Source organism: Urocampus carinirostris, chromosome 13 (assembly GCF_059441175.1).
Source record: "Urocampus carinirostris isolate Australia breed hairy pipefish chromosome 13, RoL_Ucar_1.0, whole genome shotgun sequence".
NCBI classification, from domain to species: domain Eukaryota; kingdom Metazoa; phylum Chordata; class Actinopteri; order Syngnathiformes; family Syngnathidae; genus Urocampus; species Urocampus carinirostris.
In genome coordinates this window covers 10,923,155-10,940,174 of record NC_142361.1, presented here as the reverse complement: position 1 = coordinate 10,940,174, position 17,020 = coordinate 10,923,155, and the positions used below count along the sequence as shown (strand labels likewise).

At 38.8% G+C, this 17,020-nt stretch overlaps 1 protein-coding gene across 5 annotated transcripts in view; it reads left to right on the top strand.

Moving 5' to 3' along the window:
- The window catches only part of mgmt (O-6-methylguanine-DNA methyltransferase), a 60,785-nt gene that overhangs the window by 27,885 nt on the left and 15,880 nt on the right, over window positions 1-17,020 (top strand). For all 5 annotated transcript variants that reach the window (XM_088351272.1, XM_088351271.1, XM_088351274.1 and 2 more), the window contains exon 4: window positions 1,408-1,571. In XM_088351272.1, the coding sequence (XP_088207398.1) occupies window positions 1,408-1,571 (164 nt within the window). The remainder of the gene's footprint in view (window positions 1-1,407; window positions 1,572-17,020) is intronic.

Below are 17,020 nucleotides of genomic sequence, written 5' to 3'. Positions count from 1 at the left end.
CGATTCATAGCGTCAAGTCCTTTGGCTGCAGAAGGCCAATGGTGCCATCCCCCTGCACAGCTGACCATTTAAAATAATGACTACCAGAGTCAAATACAGATTACGATGACAAGCATATGTAGTGTAATTCTAATGTTCCATCCAACCATTTTCTGCATCACTTATCCTCACTCGGGTCATGAGGGTGGTGGAGCCTATCAGCTATTTCGTCAGTGGGCCTGGGACACCCTGAACTGGTTTCCAGCCAGTCGCAGGGTACACGGAGACATACAACCATTCACACGACCATTTATACTTTGGGACAATTTGGATCTGCCAATCAACCTACCATGCGTGTTTTGGGAATGTGGGAGGAAACCCACGCTGGTATCGGGAGAACATGCAACACAACACGGGGAGGCCAGTGAGTTGAATTGAACTCTGGACCTCTGCACCATAGGGCTGACGTGCTAACCACCCAACCGCTGTGCCTCAGGATGGTATTATAGTTGAGTCCAATAGATTGTGCTGTCACTTTCAGAATGGGCGCCACTGCTGGTTTAAGGCAATCACGGCAACTTTTAGGACATGCTATTGAAATCCTGTTCGGTGTTACGATGTTGTTTATTAATTAAGCTTCTTAATAAAAACAAAGTGTGAATTCATGACATCACATGTTTGCCTCTGCGCTGAAAAAAATTAAGGCTGTGTCGCGTATAATGTCAGCACTCTATTCGACAGCGCCAGTGCTGTCATCAATAGTGGTTGCCTTGTCATTTGCCTGTCATTGTTCCTCAAGAATTAACCAAAATAAAGTAAAAAATATCACTGTGGTGTTTTGTATTTCAAGGCATGTATCAAGTCGCCGTACTCCTCTGTCCCGCACACACTTGAAGAATTTGGCGCTCGAGCACCAACACTATTAACATGTTTGACGCCGGGTGTGCGCAGGGTTTTACAAAGTGGATGCAAACACACAGCAAAACAGACTATGTAGAATACTGCAACAATATTGGCAATATCCAATTATGTTGTTGTCACCAACCAGTGACCTGGACGATCTGGATTAGAACTGAATTTGACAAGATGGGATTTATCTTTCCCATTCAAAAACTGTTATGCAGTGTACTCAATTTGGAATTGTTAAGAAACGTATAAAATACTGGCAACGTGTAAAAGTTGACCGGTATGTGATCACCGTCATTCTTCCTTGTTACGCGAGCAATTTCAGCTCCGAGCAAGATCCTGGAATGAATTAAGCTCAAATAAATAAGTACCTCTGTACTCAGTAAATGATGTCATCCCGTGCCCGTGCGACCCCGTGGACATCTAGTTACACGCTTGTGACGTGTTTTAGCACTGGCTCAAGAAAGAATGCCGTTTTGCCATCACCTCTCTGATCCCCTGCCTACCCTGTCTCCCCCAAAGGATTGCTGTGGCCCCCTCCAGTTGCCGTGTGGTCAGCGGCAGCCCGGCGGAAACATATAGCGAGCTGCGGCGGTGCGTCGAATGGCTCCAGGCATATTTAGCTGATCCGCGAAGCACTGGGAATCTCACGCCGCCCGCCTTTCACCACCCCGCCCTAGGAGCAGGTCTGTCATAGATAAATATTTGCATAGCTGCGGCCAGGATCAGCTTTTCACTCTTAATTGTCAGTTACATCACTTATACTCACTGGTGCTCAGGGTTGTGGAGTAACAGAATACATGTAACGGCAGTACGTGATCAATCCCAAAACATGTAATTGTGTTCCCTTACAGTAAAAAAAAAAAATCTACAAGTACATTTCGTTAAAATAAGGATTATTTTGCAGAATTACATTTAAAGGATATTTACATATACATAATGCGTCAGTAGGTGAATTATGTCCATCATAATTTAAATGACTGACATTCGTGAGACACAGAGATGGGCTGAAACACAATGTGTGTGTGGATCAGAGTAATTTCCCTATCCGTTGCGCAAATTGTACAGATAGCTTGTTTGTCACACTGTGTTGCAGGTAAAAGCACTTTTCTTTTTGTCTGTATTTTATTTCTCCTTCAATGAAGCAATCATTTTCCTGAATTGGCGTGAGCCTGCACTTTCGCATGGGCAGCATAGTTGCCCGCAAGTGATGCGATCAGGGACATTTCGTAAATATAACTGATTGTTTTCCTTTTTGTATTTTGCAGTTAATTGGTGTTTAAAACCACTCTACTTTTACTATATTGTTATATGTTGATTATTTTACTTAGCTTAAACAGTTGTTGGAAATTTAGAGAGTAACACCAGGTGTGTTTAAAGTAAATTAAAGTTTGGTCCTTATGTGCTGTTAAAATGAATTAAAAAAGAGCATATCTTGTCTAACATGTGCAAGAGAGAGAAAGCTTAATTTATGCTTAAAAAAAAACATACTACGTAGTTAAAAATAAAGTACTTTTTTGTTGGACTACAAGCAACTACCTGACCTGGGTTTCCTCCTATTCTTTTTCTAAGTTTTATTGTTTATTTATCTTGGGCACAATTTAATATGTTTACTTGTATTATGTTTATTTTAGATTTTAATAGCATACTTGGTATTCAAGTAATCCAAAAGTAATTGAAAGTAAGTTACAATACTGCATTATCATGGTATTCCAATTCCATTTTTAAAGCAACCCTTCCAACCCTGCTAGTGCTCTGTGTTTATAATGAAGTATTTTATTGCTGGTAGAAAGAGGAGGGGGGAACAGAAGACAGAGCTGTAACTTGGTTCAGTAATCTGCGGCAACTCTCACCGCGTGTGTTAGTCTTGGCAAGACTTCCCATGATTCTTGGCACATTCTTTGAAACTGATCAAATTCCACTCTTGACATTTCAGACAGGAAGGGCTTTTTTACCCCATATCCCCACACTTTTTTTTAATGAGAACATGTGAATGGTGGTAAAGTTTGAATAAGCTTATTGTCAGGACAGAGCAGCTAAGTTGGAATGAGTGCATTGCAAAAAGTGAAATAAAATTCACAACATAAAACAACAATTAAAAGAAATATTATATAAAGACCAAAAACACAAGTCACACCCACACACTTGCAGTTATTTATTTATTATAGTTCCTATTTCCTGCCAGACCCGTTAGCTCTGTAGTCGTTGAATCATATGTAAAATGCATACAATGTGTACATTTGAACCTTTTTTTAGCACATATAGGTCAACAAATACCTTGTTAACAGTTAATGAAAAATGAATACATATTATTATACTATTCATTTTACAATTATAATAATACCGCCAGTTATAATAATAAGAACGACAATAATATTAATACGTAGTCATTAAATTTTGTATAAATGCAGGCAAATATTGATAGTGAAAAATGTTAAATATTAATTATCTTAGAATCATAACAAATATAATAATAAGTTTAACAATAATATCAACAGGTAGTCATTCAATTCTTTATTTAATGCATTTCACATGCACATTTTCACCTTTCTCTTCAACGCAAAGGTTTATGAAGTATTGTAAAATAATTAATAAAAATCAACAAAATAAAGGGAAGAAATATTAATGTTAGAAAATGTACAATATTAATTATTTTACAATCATAACAATGGCGCGAGTAACAAGGAAATTAATAATCATTATAAGCATCATACTATTGAAAAAAAAAAAAAAGAACTGGAAGTTTGATAGTGTTTAAGATTTGGAGGAGCCTTTTAGCTAAGTACTCACCAATCAATTTCCCTCTTTAATTCTAGTGTCATGAAAATACAAAATCTGCATGTCTCAAATTTGATTGTGAACTGAGATTACATAGATAATGATTTATTCAAATATGGAGGCAATTTAAATTAATAACATTTAAAGGTTAATAATAAATAACATAATTCCCTCATCGCCTTTGGATTTTGGAGACACTGAATATTCCACATTGGTGAGTTTTGCAATGACATTTTAGAATAAATCTACAAATACAATCAAGATCCTCAATTGGAGAGGCATATACTTTTTTTTCCGAGGTGCCACTTTATACAATCATATGCATAATCAATGATTGGCAACATCAGTTGTTTTATAATCCTCTTCCTTGTAAAGCACACGAGTGATATACTGACTGAGAACAACAGTGTATTTTATTTAAAATTGGATCAATGCGGCTGCTGTCCCCAGACGCCATTTTCAGCGATGCTTCAAGTTGTCTTTGGAATTACTTAACCATTCAAGATGGCAATATCGGTTATGGTGCTTATTTCTCGATCTCTGCATTGTTAAATATTTTCTGGGGACATGAACGTGAGAAGTAATGCACGGTAAAGGAAGACTGCATGCTGATGTGAATATTACCATGGAAAACTACAATGTTATCAATAAAGCGCAGGAACTATTTTCAGAAAAAAAGCACTGTTCAGTGCAAATATTTCGTTGGTTCTTTACCAAAGAGAGGAGGGTTCCCAACTAAATGACAAGATTCAATTCTGATTGGAGGGCGTTCTAAGCCATGGGGGCACAGAGTAACTGAGAGCGTTTTTAGTGAAAAAAATATCTATATTTTTTTTAAATCACAATAAAAACAGTAACAATTGCACTGAAACTGGCCCTTCACCCCTAGTCAATATATTATTTTATAAATGGATAGTAACCATAACAGGAGCAATATATATTTGTCTATTTAGTCAAGTACAATATTGGTTTCCTTTTTCTCCTAAAAGTTGGCGTCCTGTTGCCTAAATAATAGTTGTTTAAATGTGACTTAATGTTGAGGGTTCATATTTTAACCACTCAAGTTTTATTATTTTCTTTGCCGACATCCAAAGTGGATGAAACTAAAAATACTTATCTTGACACAAAGTATCCCAAAAATACTGTATTTTAGGGTCCATGGGAAGAGTCGCTTCCTAATTGTCATTTGGCTTTGTATTTTACTCGTCAACCCTGTGACAACCGGAGCAGACATAGTATCGACCATCGTTCAATTTCAATTGCTGTTTTATGTATCCATTATTGTTTCACAGATCTATTTATCATTTCCCTTACAACAATGACAATTCAATTGTTTGAATGGAATGATTTTCTTTTGTTAGATAATTTCCAAATTGTATTTAAAATGATCCAAACATAACGCAAAGTCTTTGAATTGTGCTTGTGTTGAGCTAGAGAACAAAACAGTCTTTTTTAAACTTCACAGGCTTTTGTGACACTGACATTAAATATTCTCCAAATCGCTCATTTAGACACAAGGGGGGGACAAGAAGGAAAAAAAATCCCTAATATATGCATTTAACAATTGCGTCTGTCTTCCCCTGCAATCAGGCCTCACTTTCCCTCTAATTTCATGCAGACCCGCAGTGCTTGAGTGATGGCATTTTCAATGAGCAGGTACTCCGTCGAGACCCTTGTATACGGCTACAGAGTCCCACGCTCCCGCAAAGGCAATGCAGAAATACATCAGGACCAATTACGATATCACCTTTCAGCGCGATTCCCTTCGCCACCAAGTGCTTGTGTACCAGCCCCGGGCTCTTTCAAATCGCATCTCATCTCAAGTCTTTGGGGTTTTAATTAAATTTCAGGATAGATGGAATTCTTCATTAGTACCTGATCTGAATAGGTGATTGTGCTGCGTTGCACCTCGCCTCCCTCGCCTGTTGATTTGGGGCTCGGTAAATACGCGGTTTAGGGCCCGATTGCTCTCAGTAGTGGCAACCACGGGCCATGCGTGTATAAAAATGTTAAATGTTTGCATCAAGAGTATTTGTCTTTTGAGGAAGGACAATAGAATGATGTGTCGTTGTTGTTTTTATGGTTAATTCATAAATGTGAGCATTTTGCAACTCATGCCTGGTCGGGCTGCAATGTTTAACCGACGTTGTCGACGAAAATCAATAATTCCATTGTCGACTCTGGTCGGCAGACACGTATTTCCAACAGAGTGAGGTATCTCTACAGTGCTAAGAGTCGCTCGAGCGCAATAGCGTCTATGTCCCTAGCTGTAACATACACATGCAAAAATGGCGAGATAGACATCAAGTAGGTGCACATTATAGGTGATATTAGTTTTATGTACTGCTCGACTGGTGCTAATGAGCTTGTCATTGGTTTACAGGGATAGCAAACGTTTACTTCATTTCAATATTTTTATTTGCCTGTCCTTAAAATATACTTAATTTTTGAAAGAATCCCGAAGATGTTTTCTTTTCATTGTAAAAAGCTTTTTTGTGTTTATTATCATTTGGCACATAATTAGATCAAATTCTTGCCAAATTTAAGAAATCAATTATAATTATCTGATTATTCGGCAAATCGTTTCCAAAGTCGGTGATTAATCAACTCATAATAGTCGGTAGTTGAAACCCTAATGCCTGGAAAGCTAGCAAAAAAAAAAAAATATATCAGGTTGTTGCAATTGCCGACAAACAACTTTTTTTGCTCAGTTTTCTTGCAGGAGCGCCTTAATGCAACAGTACCCTCGCTCCATTTGTCAGGTAACATTGAGTTGTGTGTGACCTTTGCTTTTGAAGTGATGCCACATTTAATAGTGTGATGATAAAATCAAATCCAAAGCCTTTTCCTATGTTAACTATAACCCTAGTGGTCCAGTGGTTAAAAATCTGCGCTCTCACCCTTGCAATCCCGGTTTTGAATGAAATGTTGTGCAATTCTGACTACTGATCATTTTTCTGATCAATCATTGTTCATATATGGTCATTTACTACTGTAAAACCTCATGTATAATGCAACACCAACATTTGAGTTCTTGTTTGGGTACACAAACAAAACATATGCTTTATGCAAGAATAAGTACGGTATGTGGAACATATACCCTCGTTTCCTTCTGGATTCAAGTACAAACTACACAGATCTATGAAAAAATGTTCGTTGTTCATTATATCTGTGTTCCAATTGACCGACAATAACGTTTTCTATTTCTTCAGTTTGTTTTTACGCACCCTGCAAAGCAGAGTGACAAAATAACAGCTTGATTTTCTTTTTAGCTTTTTTAGTATTTTTTCTGCATAAAAACAGCATACACATTTTGAAACGATCCAAAAAAATATTGTTCTGTTTTGGTTAATTCATAAATGTGAAGCTTTTGCAATTCATGCCTAGAAAGCTAGCAAAAAAGAAAAGTTTAATCAGGTCGTCGTTATCTGTGACAAGCAACTTTTGTTTGCTCAGTTTCTTGCGGGAGCGCCTCAACGCTACAGTTCCTCTCGCTACACTTGTCATGTAATATTGAGTTGTGACCTTCGCTTGAAGTGTTGCCATGTTTATTTACACGTTTCTGACGAAACAAGCCACTTTTCATATTAGCTGTCACCATATACCTGCGCCGCAGAGGTGACATGAAAGGAGAGCTGAGGTGCCGCTTTTCCTCCGCGTCTTGACTGATTGTCAGCCGCGAGATCACACGCAACTTTGGTCCTCTGAGGTATCGGGACGGGCGAGTGCGTGCACGTCATTCATGCTTCGTGTGTGTGAACCACTCTTCTATAAAAGGCCGTTTCGAGAAGTAAATCGTACTTGCTCTCTCATATAACATCATACTCCCATGATTGCACATTTATACTCTGAAACAGACACATCCATACCCAGTGATGGGCAATGAGGGCCTGCAAGGGCTTCTCTTCTGGACTTAAAAATATCCGAGTCATGTGATATTCATTACATCGTGTCTATCAATAATTCCTAAATAATTCCAATTTGTCTGTCACCTTCCTTTCAGTGCTTCTCCCAGGGTCCGTTGCTTCAAGATGTGTGCATTGATATTTAAACATTTGACCAATGATAATTCATCCATGAGTTGTTGCTAGGCTCAGAAATCCACCAAAACGGTCGCGCTAACATCCACTAAACAAATACATTTATAGTGTTGGCTTAACAGCGAAAGGTTGGACAACACCAAAGCGTGTTTCGCAAGCGGGAAAAGGTTTTGTCCGCCATTTCCCCCTCTAGAGGTAAGATCTCTGAGCCTATCCGAGTTTTTTTTTTTGGATTCACTTTTTTTTTTTTATTATCCAACCATCATTTATCATTGTCTGGGTTTACACAGTCCTTTCCTTTGATTTTCTAACAAAAGACACCCTTTTCGTTTCGCGCATCCGCCCATGGAACCGGGCAGCGGGGGTCCGAATTGTTCAAAATCACTTCTCCACTCAAGTCCTAACAAATGAAATAGGGAATTTCCATTCCTGGAACTGGTTCAGTCGTGAACGCCACATCAATAATTTAGACTGAAGCTAAAGGCCCAAGTGTAAATTCCACGGCACGCCACTGGTCATACCCATATACAAACATTCCTAGATTCTCTCATACACACTATAATAGATTTTCACACATGATTCTATACTCTCTCACACACACAAACCCACTACTAAGCTATCACACACATACTGCTATGCTCCCCAACACACACTACTATAGACTCTCACAAACACAATTATAATCTCTCACACACATTACTCTAGTCCCACACAAACATTACCATAGACTCTCACACACAGTAATATAATGGGTTTTAGAAAGTGCTTGAATTTTGGGTGAAGTGCTTGTTAATGCCTAAAATTGTTGCCAAGTTTCTTGGCAGTCTGACCCGATAGACCACGCATTAAATGAAGAAAAATAAAACAATTCTAGGGCTGCAACAACAAATCAAAACCATTTATTGAAATCGATCATTCAGCGTTGATTACCTCATCTATTTATCATGTTTTGTAATTTATGAGCCACAAGGCACGTTAATCAACGCAAATAGGTGTATTAGATCTTGTTATTAAGTTGTAAAGTTGTAGTACCACTTTAGTCCGGCAAAGGGCGCCTTGAGATCGTTTTTATGAAATTATCTACCTTTTTTCGAAATATTGTGCACTGTTTTTTCTATCAGTCTATAAATATTTGAATATAATATGAAATTCAAAATGTTTTTTTTTAAATCAGATTCATCGATTAATCTCAAGAATAATCAACCGATTCATCGATTATTAAAACAATTGTTAGTTGCAGCCCGAAACAAGTCTGCTTAAAAATGACACTGATGTTAAACTTTATAAAGAAGAGACTTATCTTTATCTACAGTTTGACGTCATCAGTAAGAAAAAAAAACAAGAACATTTGATACAACATAAACAAACAGATACTGCAACAAACTCTTAGAAATGGGGCACAGAAAATCAGGTTCATGTTGTATGCCCCATACAGTGAATTATAGCTGCTTGTTTGATATTTAGCTTAAGATTTATCAAATGTACTGGTTGTTTTTCCAACAGGCAGCACTAACTGACCTCAAACCAAAGCGCTATTACATTGATTTTTTTGTTTTTGTTTTAACGGTACTGGAGACATTGGAAAATTGGCCTTGAAAGTCCTTAAAAAAGTGTTTGAATTTGGCAAATGAAAAAGGTGTACGAATCCTGTATGTGTGAGCAAGTACCAGAAGGTGATTATTAAAATCTTTGGCAAGTAATATAATCATAGATTTGTTGTGTTGCACAATTTATGAGCCACTAAGCAAGGAAAATCCATGCAAATAGGAGTGCAATAAATTTTGCTTTAACAATGAGGGTTGTAGTACCACTTTAGTCCGGCAGATGGCATCTCGAGACCTTTTTTTTTTTTTAATCTATCTTACATATTTTTTAAGATTCGTTTTGTTGAATATTGCATAATTGCAAAGGAAATTGGCACATAACAGTCAAACACTACAAAGGGACTGATTTTTATTTGTCCAAAACTTTAAAATTGAATAAAGAGGAGGCAATAAAATGTGTATTTTTTAAAAATCCAATTAATCGTTTAATCGAAAAAAATAATTGACCGATTCATCGATTAATATTATAATCTTTAGTTGAAGCCCTAAAGTATGATTTACTTCCCAAACAGCCTCTCTTATACTGCTCTACCTCAAGAAAAACACAGACACCATCGTTGATTCTTAAAACGATGAATATTCTTATCTCATTAATTATACATCCATATGTAACAGACGAGAGGATCTTAGTCTCTGTAAGCGGCGCAGAGAACGTGCTAAAAGAGGAGGGGTTGGTGGGTCTTCAGCAGGTTTCTGAGGAAGGGGAGGCGGAGGGGGTCTTACAGGGGCGCTCTTCAAAGCCCAAATGACTGCGTTCCTGCAGGAGCCTGAACCTCCCCCCGAGTGCTTGGTGTAGGGCGAGATGAGACGCTCGCCCGGGCCGGGTCCCTGTGATGTGGAGAGAAATTAGGGAAATGAACATTTTCAGAATATCGAATAATCAGAGAATCATCATCACCCCGTCAGCCTTCAAACGCGTCCATCCCTCAAGACTCGAGAGACACTTTGACTGGGAGTCAAAGTCTTCCCTCCCATTAGAGACAAAGGATAATGAGGTTGCTGCATTTCTACCATTGTTGTTTCTTATTCCATTCGCTTTTCGTTTTTCTTTTCATTGTCGCGCCAAGTGTTGGGCGCACTACTCAAAGAAAGTAATTAGTTTCAGTTTATAGTTATTCCACATAAAAAGTAATTCAGGTACCCCCAGTAGTGTGTTACTCTGACAGTAAATATTATGTTAAAAAATATGATTTCCAAGTAAAAAACAGAATAAATAAAAAAGGTTTCTACACATCCATTATATGCACGGCTTATCCTCAGTAGGGTCGCAGGGGTGATGAAGCCCATCCCAGCCATCCTCAGGCAGTGGGCAGGGGACACCCTGCACTGGTTGCCAGCCATACGCAGGGCACACAGAGTCAGACAACTCAGTAGCTCATTCACTCCTAGGGACAATTTGGACCTGACATGCATGTTTTTGGAATGTGGGAGGAAACAGGAGTCCCCGGAGGAAACCCACGCAAGCACGGGGAGTTTATGCAAACTTCACACGGGAAGGTTTGATCCCATGACCTCAGAACTGTGTCGCACATGCGCTAACCATTGCGCTGCCATGCTACCCGGTTTGTACATATGTCGTGCAAAAACAATTTTACAAACAAAAAGACTAAATTTCAGGACACTTACCATCAATTCTGTGCTTAAGTGTGCTTACTGATTTCCGGTTAATTTGTTGTTCTTGTATTGGCCACGCCCCCTTCTCATGTACTGCTTACCATTTGCTACTCGTGATGCATAACTAAATATGTGCATATAAGCTGACTCCTTGGTTTCAGTAGTTGATTTTATATTTGTATATTTGGCTTACATGCGAGTATTGCATGTACGGTAGGAAAAATATATACATAAGAAGAAATTCAGCATTGGCGTAGTGCTGCTTTAGGCGGCACCACCATAACTATATTTTAGGTAACTATATACATCCTTTTCAAGGGATGTACGGTATGTGACCATGTAAATGAACTAATAGGAGTCAGCAGGACACTGCAACTATTGGTCTGCATTTGTAAAGTAGCAGAGTCACATAGTAAAGCACTAAACAATAACGACAGTAGAGTTACAAAATGTTACCAACAATGCGTTACAGTACTTGTTACAGAAAAAAGTAATTGTGTCCCAACACTGGTCGCAATATTGTCAGCCTGTAGTCTCCATACTTGATATGTTATTGACCCATTTGATGGAATTTACCATTATTGTCTGTCCTCCCCGATTCCAAATTGCTCCCCTAACAAAAATAATGAGCAAATCAATCATATAACTTTATAATGGCCTGTTTTTTTCGACCCAGCTTTATCCTCTTATTACCTGCCTGCTGCTAGGTAATAACCAGTGACATCTGTAAACATGAGCTTCCCCCTCAACTTTTATCTAAACACTCGACATCCCAATCCAAAGAGGGTCCTGACCTCAAACACAACATAATAGTCCCTTGATACGCGGAAGGGGGCCCACTACTCCCCACAATTATTTTAATAGTCGCCTAGTCACCAACTATTGAGAAGAATAATCAGTATTAATTTTTTCTTGAATTTATCATGACGTTTAATTAATCGTGCGACAAATGGTAATAAACACAAGAAAAATTGGGTTGGTTAAAATTAGGTATTCTATTTAACATGCTCCTGATTTATACATAAAATTAATAAAAAAAGCAATTAGGCACTCGAGTAGGTCAATAAAGAAATAAATCTCTCATTGTTTTAGCAACAAGCAAATACATTATAAATGTCAATCAGGTAAACATTTGTTATTCTTTTGAACCAAAAAAGCCACATGAGCAGCAGTAGAATAGGAAATAACCAAATATGACCATTTCGTAAAGTACATTTATTGGTCAAAAGAAAAGTCCGTAATACAATTACCTAACGATTCTTAACAGTTCAAAAACAAACACTTTTAACAACTGGCGTTTGTCCCTTTTAACGTTTTAACAACTAACATTTGTTCTTTGGACTGCATGCATTTGACCTAAGATTCGGACTATAAGCCGCGGCTTTATTACAGAGCTTTCAACCCTGTGGCTTATGCAATGATGCGGTTAATTTTTGCATTTTTTTTTCTAACGGCCTCCAGGGGAACCCGAGCATAACAGTGAGACAGGTAGAATATATGGGTCGAGGAAGATGCAAATTTGATGTAACTTTGCGGTTTGTGCATGGATAAAGCTAGCATGAACAGATCCTCATCATGGAAAACGTGTCAATCGAAAGGAGAGACCTTACTACTATATTGGGGATAGTTTTTCAATTCTTTAATTTGTAAACTGACAATTGTGGCGAAATGAACGGATTACATAAAAAAAGCACTGTTTATCGAAACAGAAATCTTTAAGTCAAGTCAAGTCAAGTCATTTTTATTTGTATAGCCCTAAATCACGAAGAGTCTCAAAGGGCTTCACAGATTATTACAATATATTACACAGACTATTTTTCAGCCGACGAGAAGAGTAGGTTATTCATATGCTATGGAGTAGAAGTGAGTTTTAAGTTTAGATTTAAACATTTCCACTGAGGTTGCAGATCGGATCTCAGGGGGAAGAGCATTCCACAGCACCGGTGCCTGGATGGAGAACGCTCTCGAACCAGCAGAACACTTCTTTGCTCTTGGGATCACCAGAAGACCGGCACTCTCAGATCGTAGGCTTCGGACCGGGACATAGGGGCAAATCAGATCTGAAGGATAAGAGGGAGCAAGTCCATGTATGATTTTGTATAATACTAAGAGAACCTTTAAATCACATCTAAGGCTATCTGGGAGCCAATGCAGGTTAGCCAAAATCGGTGTTATGTGATCGTACTTTTTTGTCTTAGTTAAAAGCCTCGCTGCGGCATTTTGTACCAGCTGAAGAGACTTGATTCTAGACTTCGGGAGACCAGAGAGTAGTGCATTACAGTAATCGAGACGGGAGGTAAAAAATGCATGAATTATAATTTGCGCATCCGACTGAGACAGTATTGAACGGATTTTAGCAATGTTACGAAGATGGAAGAAAGCGGTTCTAGTAATTTTCTTTACATGCATTTCAAAGGATAGATCAGGGTCAAATATGACACCTAAATTTTTAACTGAGTCACTTTGTGTGATGTGACATTTGTCAATGTTCACAGCAGTTTTTGAGAATAAGTCACGGCATTTAGATGGACCAATGACTAACATTTCGGTCTTTTCAGAGTTAAGACGCAAGAAATTGAGTGACATCCACTCTTTTATCTCAATGAGGCAGGCCTCCAAATTTCCACAGTTGAGTGTGGGAGATTCCTTCAACGGAAGATATAGTTGAGTGTCGTCTGCGTAGCAGTGGAAGCTGATATTGTACTTGCGAATAATATCACCTAATGGAAGCATGTAAATGCTGAAAAGAAGGGGGCCAAGCACTGAACCCTGTGGAACACCGCAGGTAACATTAAAGGACTCAGATGTAATTTCACCATATTTAACACAGTGCGTCCTATCTGAGAGGTAGGATCTAAACCACGAGAGGACGGTTCCTGAGTGACCAATCCATTTTTCCAACCGTTATAGTAGGAAATTGTGGTGCACTGTGTCAAAAGCAGCACTAAGATCCAGCAGCAGCAAAAGTGATGAAGCGCCAGAATCCATTGCCAGTAGGAGATCATTTGTTACCTTGATCAGAGCTGTTTCAGTAGAGTGGTTAGCCCTAAATCCTGATTGCATGGATTCAAAAAGGTTATTCTCGGATATGAAATCATTCAGCTGCTGTGCCACTACTTTTTCAAGTACTTTCGAGAGGAAAGGTAGGTTTGACACAGGTCTATAATTACTTAAGATTTCTGGATCAAGGTTGGGTCGTTTCAGTGTGGGTTTAATAACGGCGGACTTAAAAGCTGCTGGAACTACACCTGAGGAGAGTGATATGTTTATAATATTTAGAACTGAAGGTCCAAGGACGCCAAAAAGACTTTTAATAAGTGAACCTGGGAGCGGGTCGAACTGGCAAGTTTTCGGTTTGGCCGCATTCACCACCCGTTTGAGATCATCAAGTGACAGTTCACTAATACCGGACAATTTCCCAGGACAGCCACCCTGTCGTGCATCTGTAGATTTCAGCCCTTTAATAAGTGTGGTATTAATAATTTCTTTAGCAATTTCTTACTGTATGCATTGAATCTTCTTAGTAAAGAAGACCATTAAGTCATGAGCAGAGTGCGTCGAACTATCTGCGATAGTCTGTTGCCTTGTAAGCGATGCTACAGTGTCAAAAAGGGCTTTGGGATTGTTCTTTTGAGACGCAATCACCTTCGAAAGGTAGGCCGATTTTGCAGAGGCAAGGGCCGCTTTATACTTTAACAAGCTGTCACACCAGGTTTGATGGAAAACCTCAAGCTTGGTAGCGCGCCATTTTCTTTCCAATTTCCTGCATTCTTGTTTAAGGGTTCTAGTTTCATCAGTAAACCAAGGCGTGCGTCTTTTAGGACGTGATTTCAGCTTTATGGGCACTATTAAATCCAGGACACTAGTCAGGGTGGTATTGAACTCATTCATGAGTGAGTCAATCGAGCCATTGTATGAAGGAAAGGACGCAACTGCTCCAGGAAGGAGTTCAAAGAGCTCAGAAACTGTGCCAGTGCTTATATTGCGTCCTTTAAATCCTTCAGCTTTTTTAACACTACATTTAGCTAGCACCTCAAATGTAACTAAATAATGATCCGAGATAACGGTAGTACACGGTAACACCATAATGTTTGAGGTTGAAACTCCTCGAGTCAGAATCATGTCTAGCGTGTTTCCATTTTTATGGGTTGGCAAATCAACCAGTTGAATAAAACCAAATGCATCAATTAGAGACCTAAACGCAATAGTAAGTGAACTGAGTGGGGAGTTCATATGAATGTTAAAGTGCCCCATAATTATAATTTTGTCTGCATAGGTTACTAGTTCAGACAAAAGTTCAGCAAATTCATCTAAGAAAGTTGTGTATGGCCCAGGTGCGCGATAGATAGTTATTACATAAATTGACAATAGAGAGGACCGCATCACAAGAGCCTCAAACGCCTTGTAATTATTAGAGGTACGAGGATTAAATTTGAGCGATTTTTCAGAAATGAGCGCGACACCGCCACCCTTTTTCAACGTGCGTGCTACATGGCTACTCGCGTAGTGAGGGGGTGAAGAATAATTTAGCGCTAAATACTCATCCGGGCGTAACCAAGTTTCACAAAGACCCCATACAGTTAAGTTTATAATCACGAATAATGTTATCAACAAGTAAAGCTTTAGTTGTCGTCGTTTATTAGGAGGAATAGCTGTCCACAAGGATGCCGGATCTCTTTGAAGTTCGCACGGTATATCATAGGCGGTATAAAAAGTGCCCGAAAAGTCGAAATTTAGACGCCCACCCAACCGAATAAGTTCGTCCCTACTGTAAGTATTTTTGGCCACACGTGTCCAAAAGTGAAAGCAAAAAAGACAAGAGAACGGCAATAAATAGAAGATTAGCTGGAGAGCAACTAGCCACAGCATCCATGCGCGCCGCCATGTTGAGGCGGATTCTTATTTATATGTTGGCATTAATGTATGTTTTGGAGTAAATAATTCACATAGTTTGATTCTATGATTTGTCCTTGATGTAACAAAGGACATTCAAAGAAGTTGAAGAAGACCCAAGGGAATGTTTCGGTGAGTTACCTCGGCTTTATAGTTTTCAGGTATCTTGTTTCAGACTGATCCTGAGGTTTCTCGGATGAGTATATTTTGAAATGGCCAATCTTAAATCCCAAGAGTTTAAGCTTTCCAATGATATGTGGCATGATATATTTCAGTGACTGGTGACATTTTCAGACACTTATTCTCATCAAAAGTCTGGCAGCCCACCGACATGAGAACATTTTATGTTTCAATGGTGGCACATACGCTTATAGTCGGGTGCGGCTTATGTATGTACAATCTGATTTTTTTCTGTGGGTGCGGTTTATAATCCTAGTCCGAATTTAAGGTAATTTATAAAACTTTTTTTTTCACGCACAGCCTGGCATTACGCTCAAGATCACTTTTATCGCCGAATATACGTGTACGCATACGTTACATAATACCTTTGTTTTTTTATTGATGTTCATTATTTTTTGTATTGTTACCTAATGCTAAATCTATTGCACCCTGGTCATCCTGGAAGGGGATTACCACTTGTGAGGCCCTTCTTAAGGTTTTCTAATTTCCTTATGTTGAGGTTTTTGAGTTTTGCCTTGCCCGTATGTATTTTTAAGATCAGGGGATTGTGTAATTGTAACCTGTGCAGTCCTTTGAGTCATTTTGTGATTAAGGGCTGTAAAAATAAATGTGACTTGACTCTTGTTTACAGCTTTGCCTTTGAAAAATGGATCAAGATTCTGTTGATGCTTTTACGTGAAAACACCAAACTTTTTTTTTTTTTTTTTTTTTGCTTTCGGGCGTTGACGCCGGAATTGCACCCACTAAAGTCTAGGCAGACTGTCACCTGCGCAGAAGTGACAAGGCGATATCTGCTTGCGCATCACACAGGACAAAAAGCAACGTACTTTTGTGCCGGGGAATAATGCATCAAGGAAATTTGGGGGCAGGCAGGGGTAGCGTCTACCCTCGTCATAACATTGACTGCGTCTGTGGAAGAGCCCGTCATCTGCTTGACAGCGTGATTATTACCTGAAAAATTATTAAACAGTACCTACGGGCCTTGTACAAGACAAAGAACTCACATGGGTGCGCATCAATCAAACG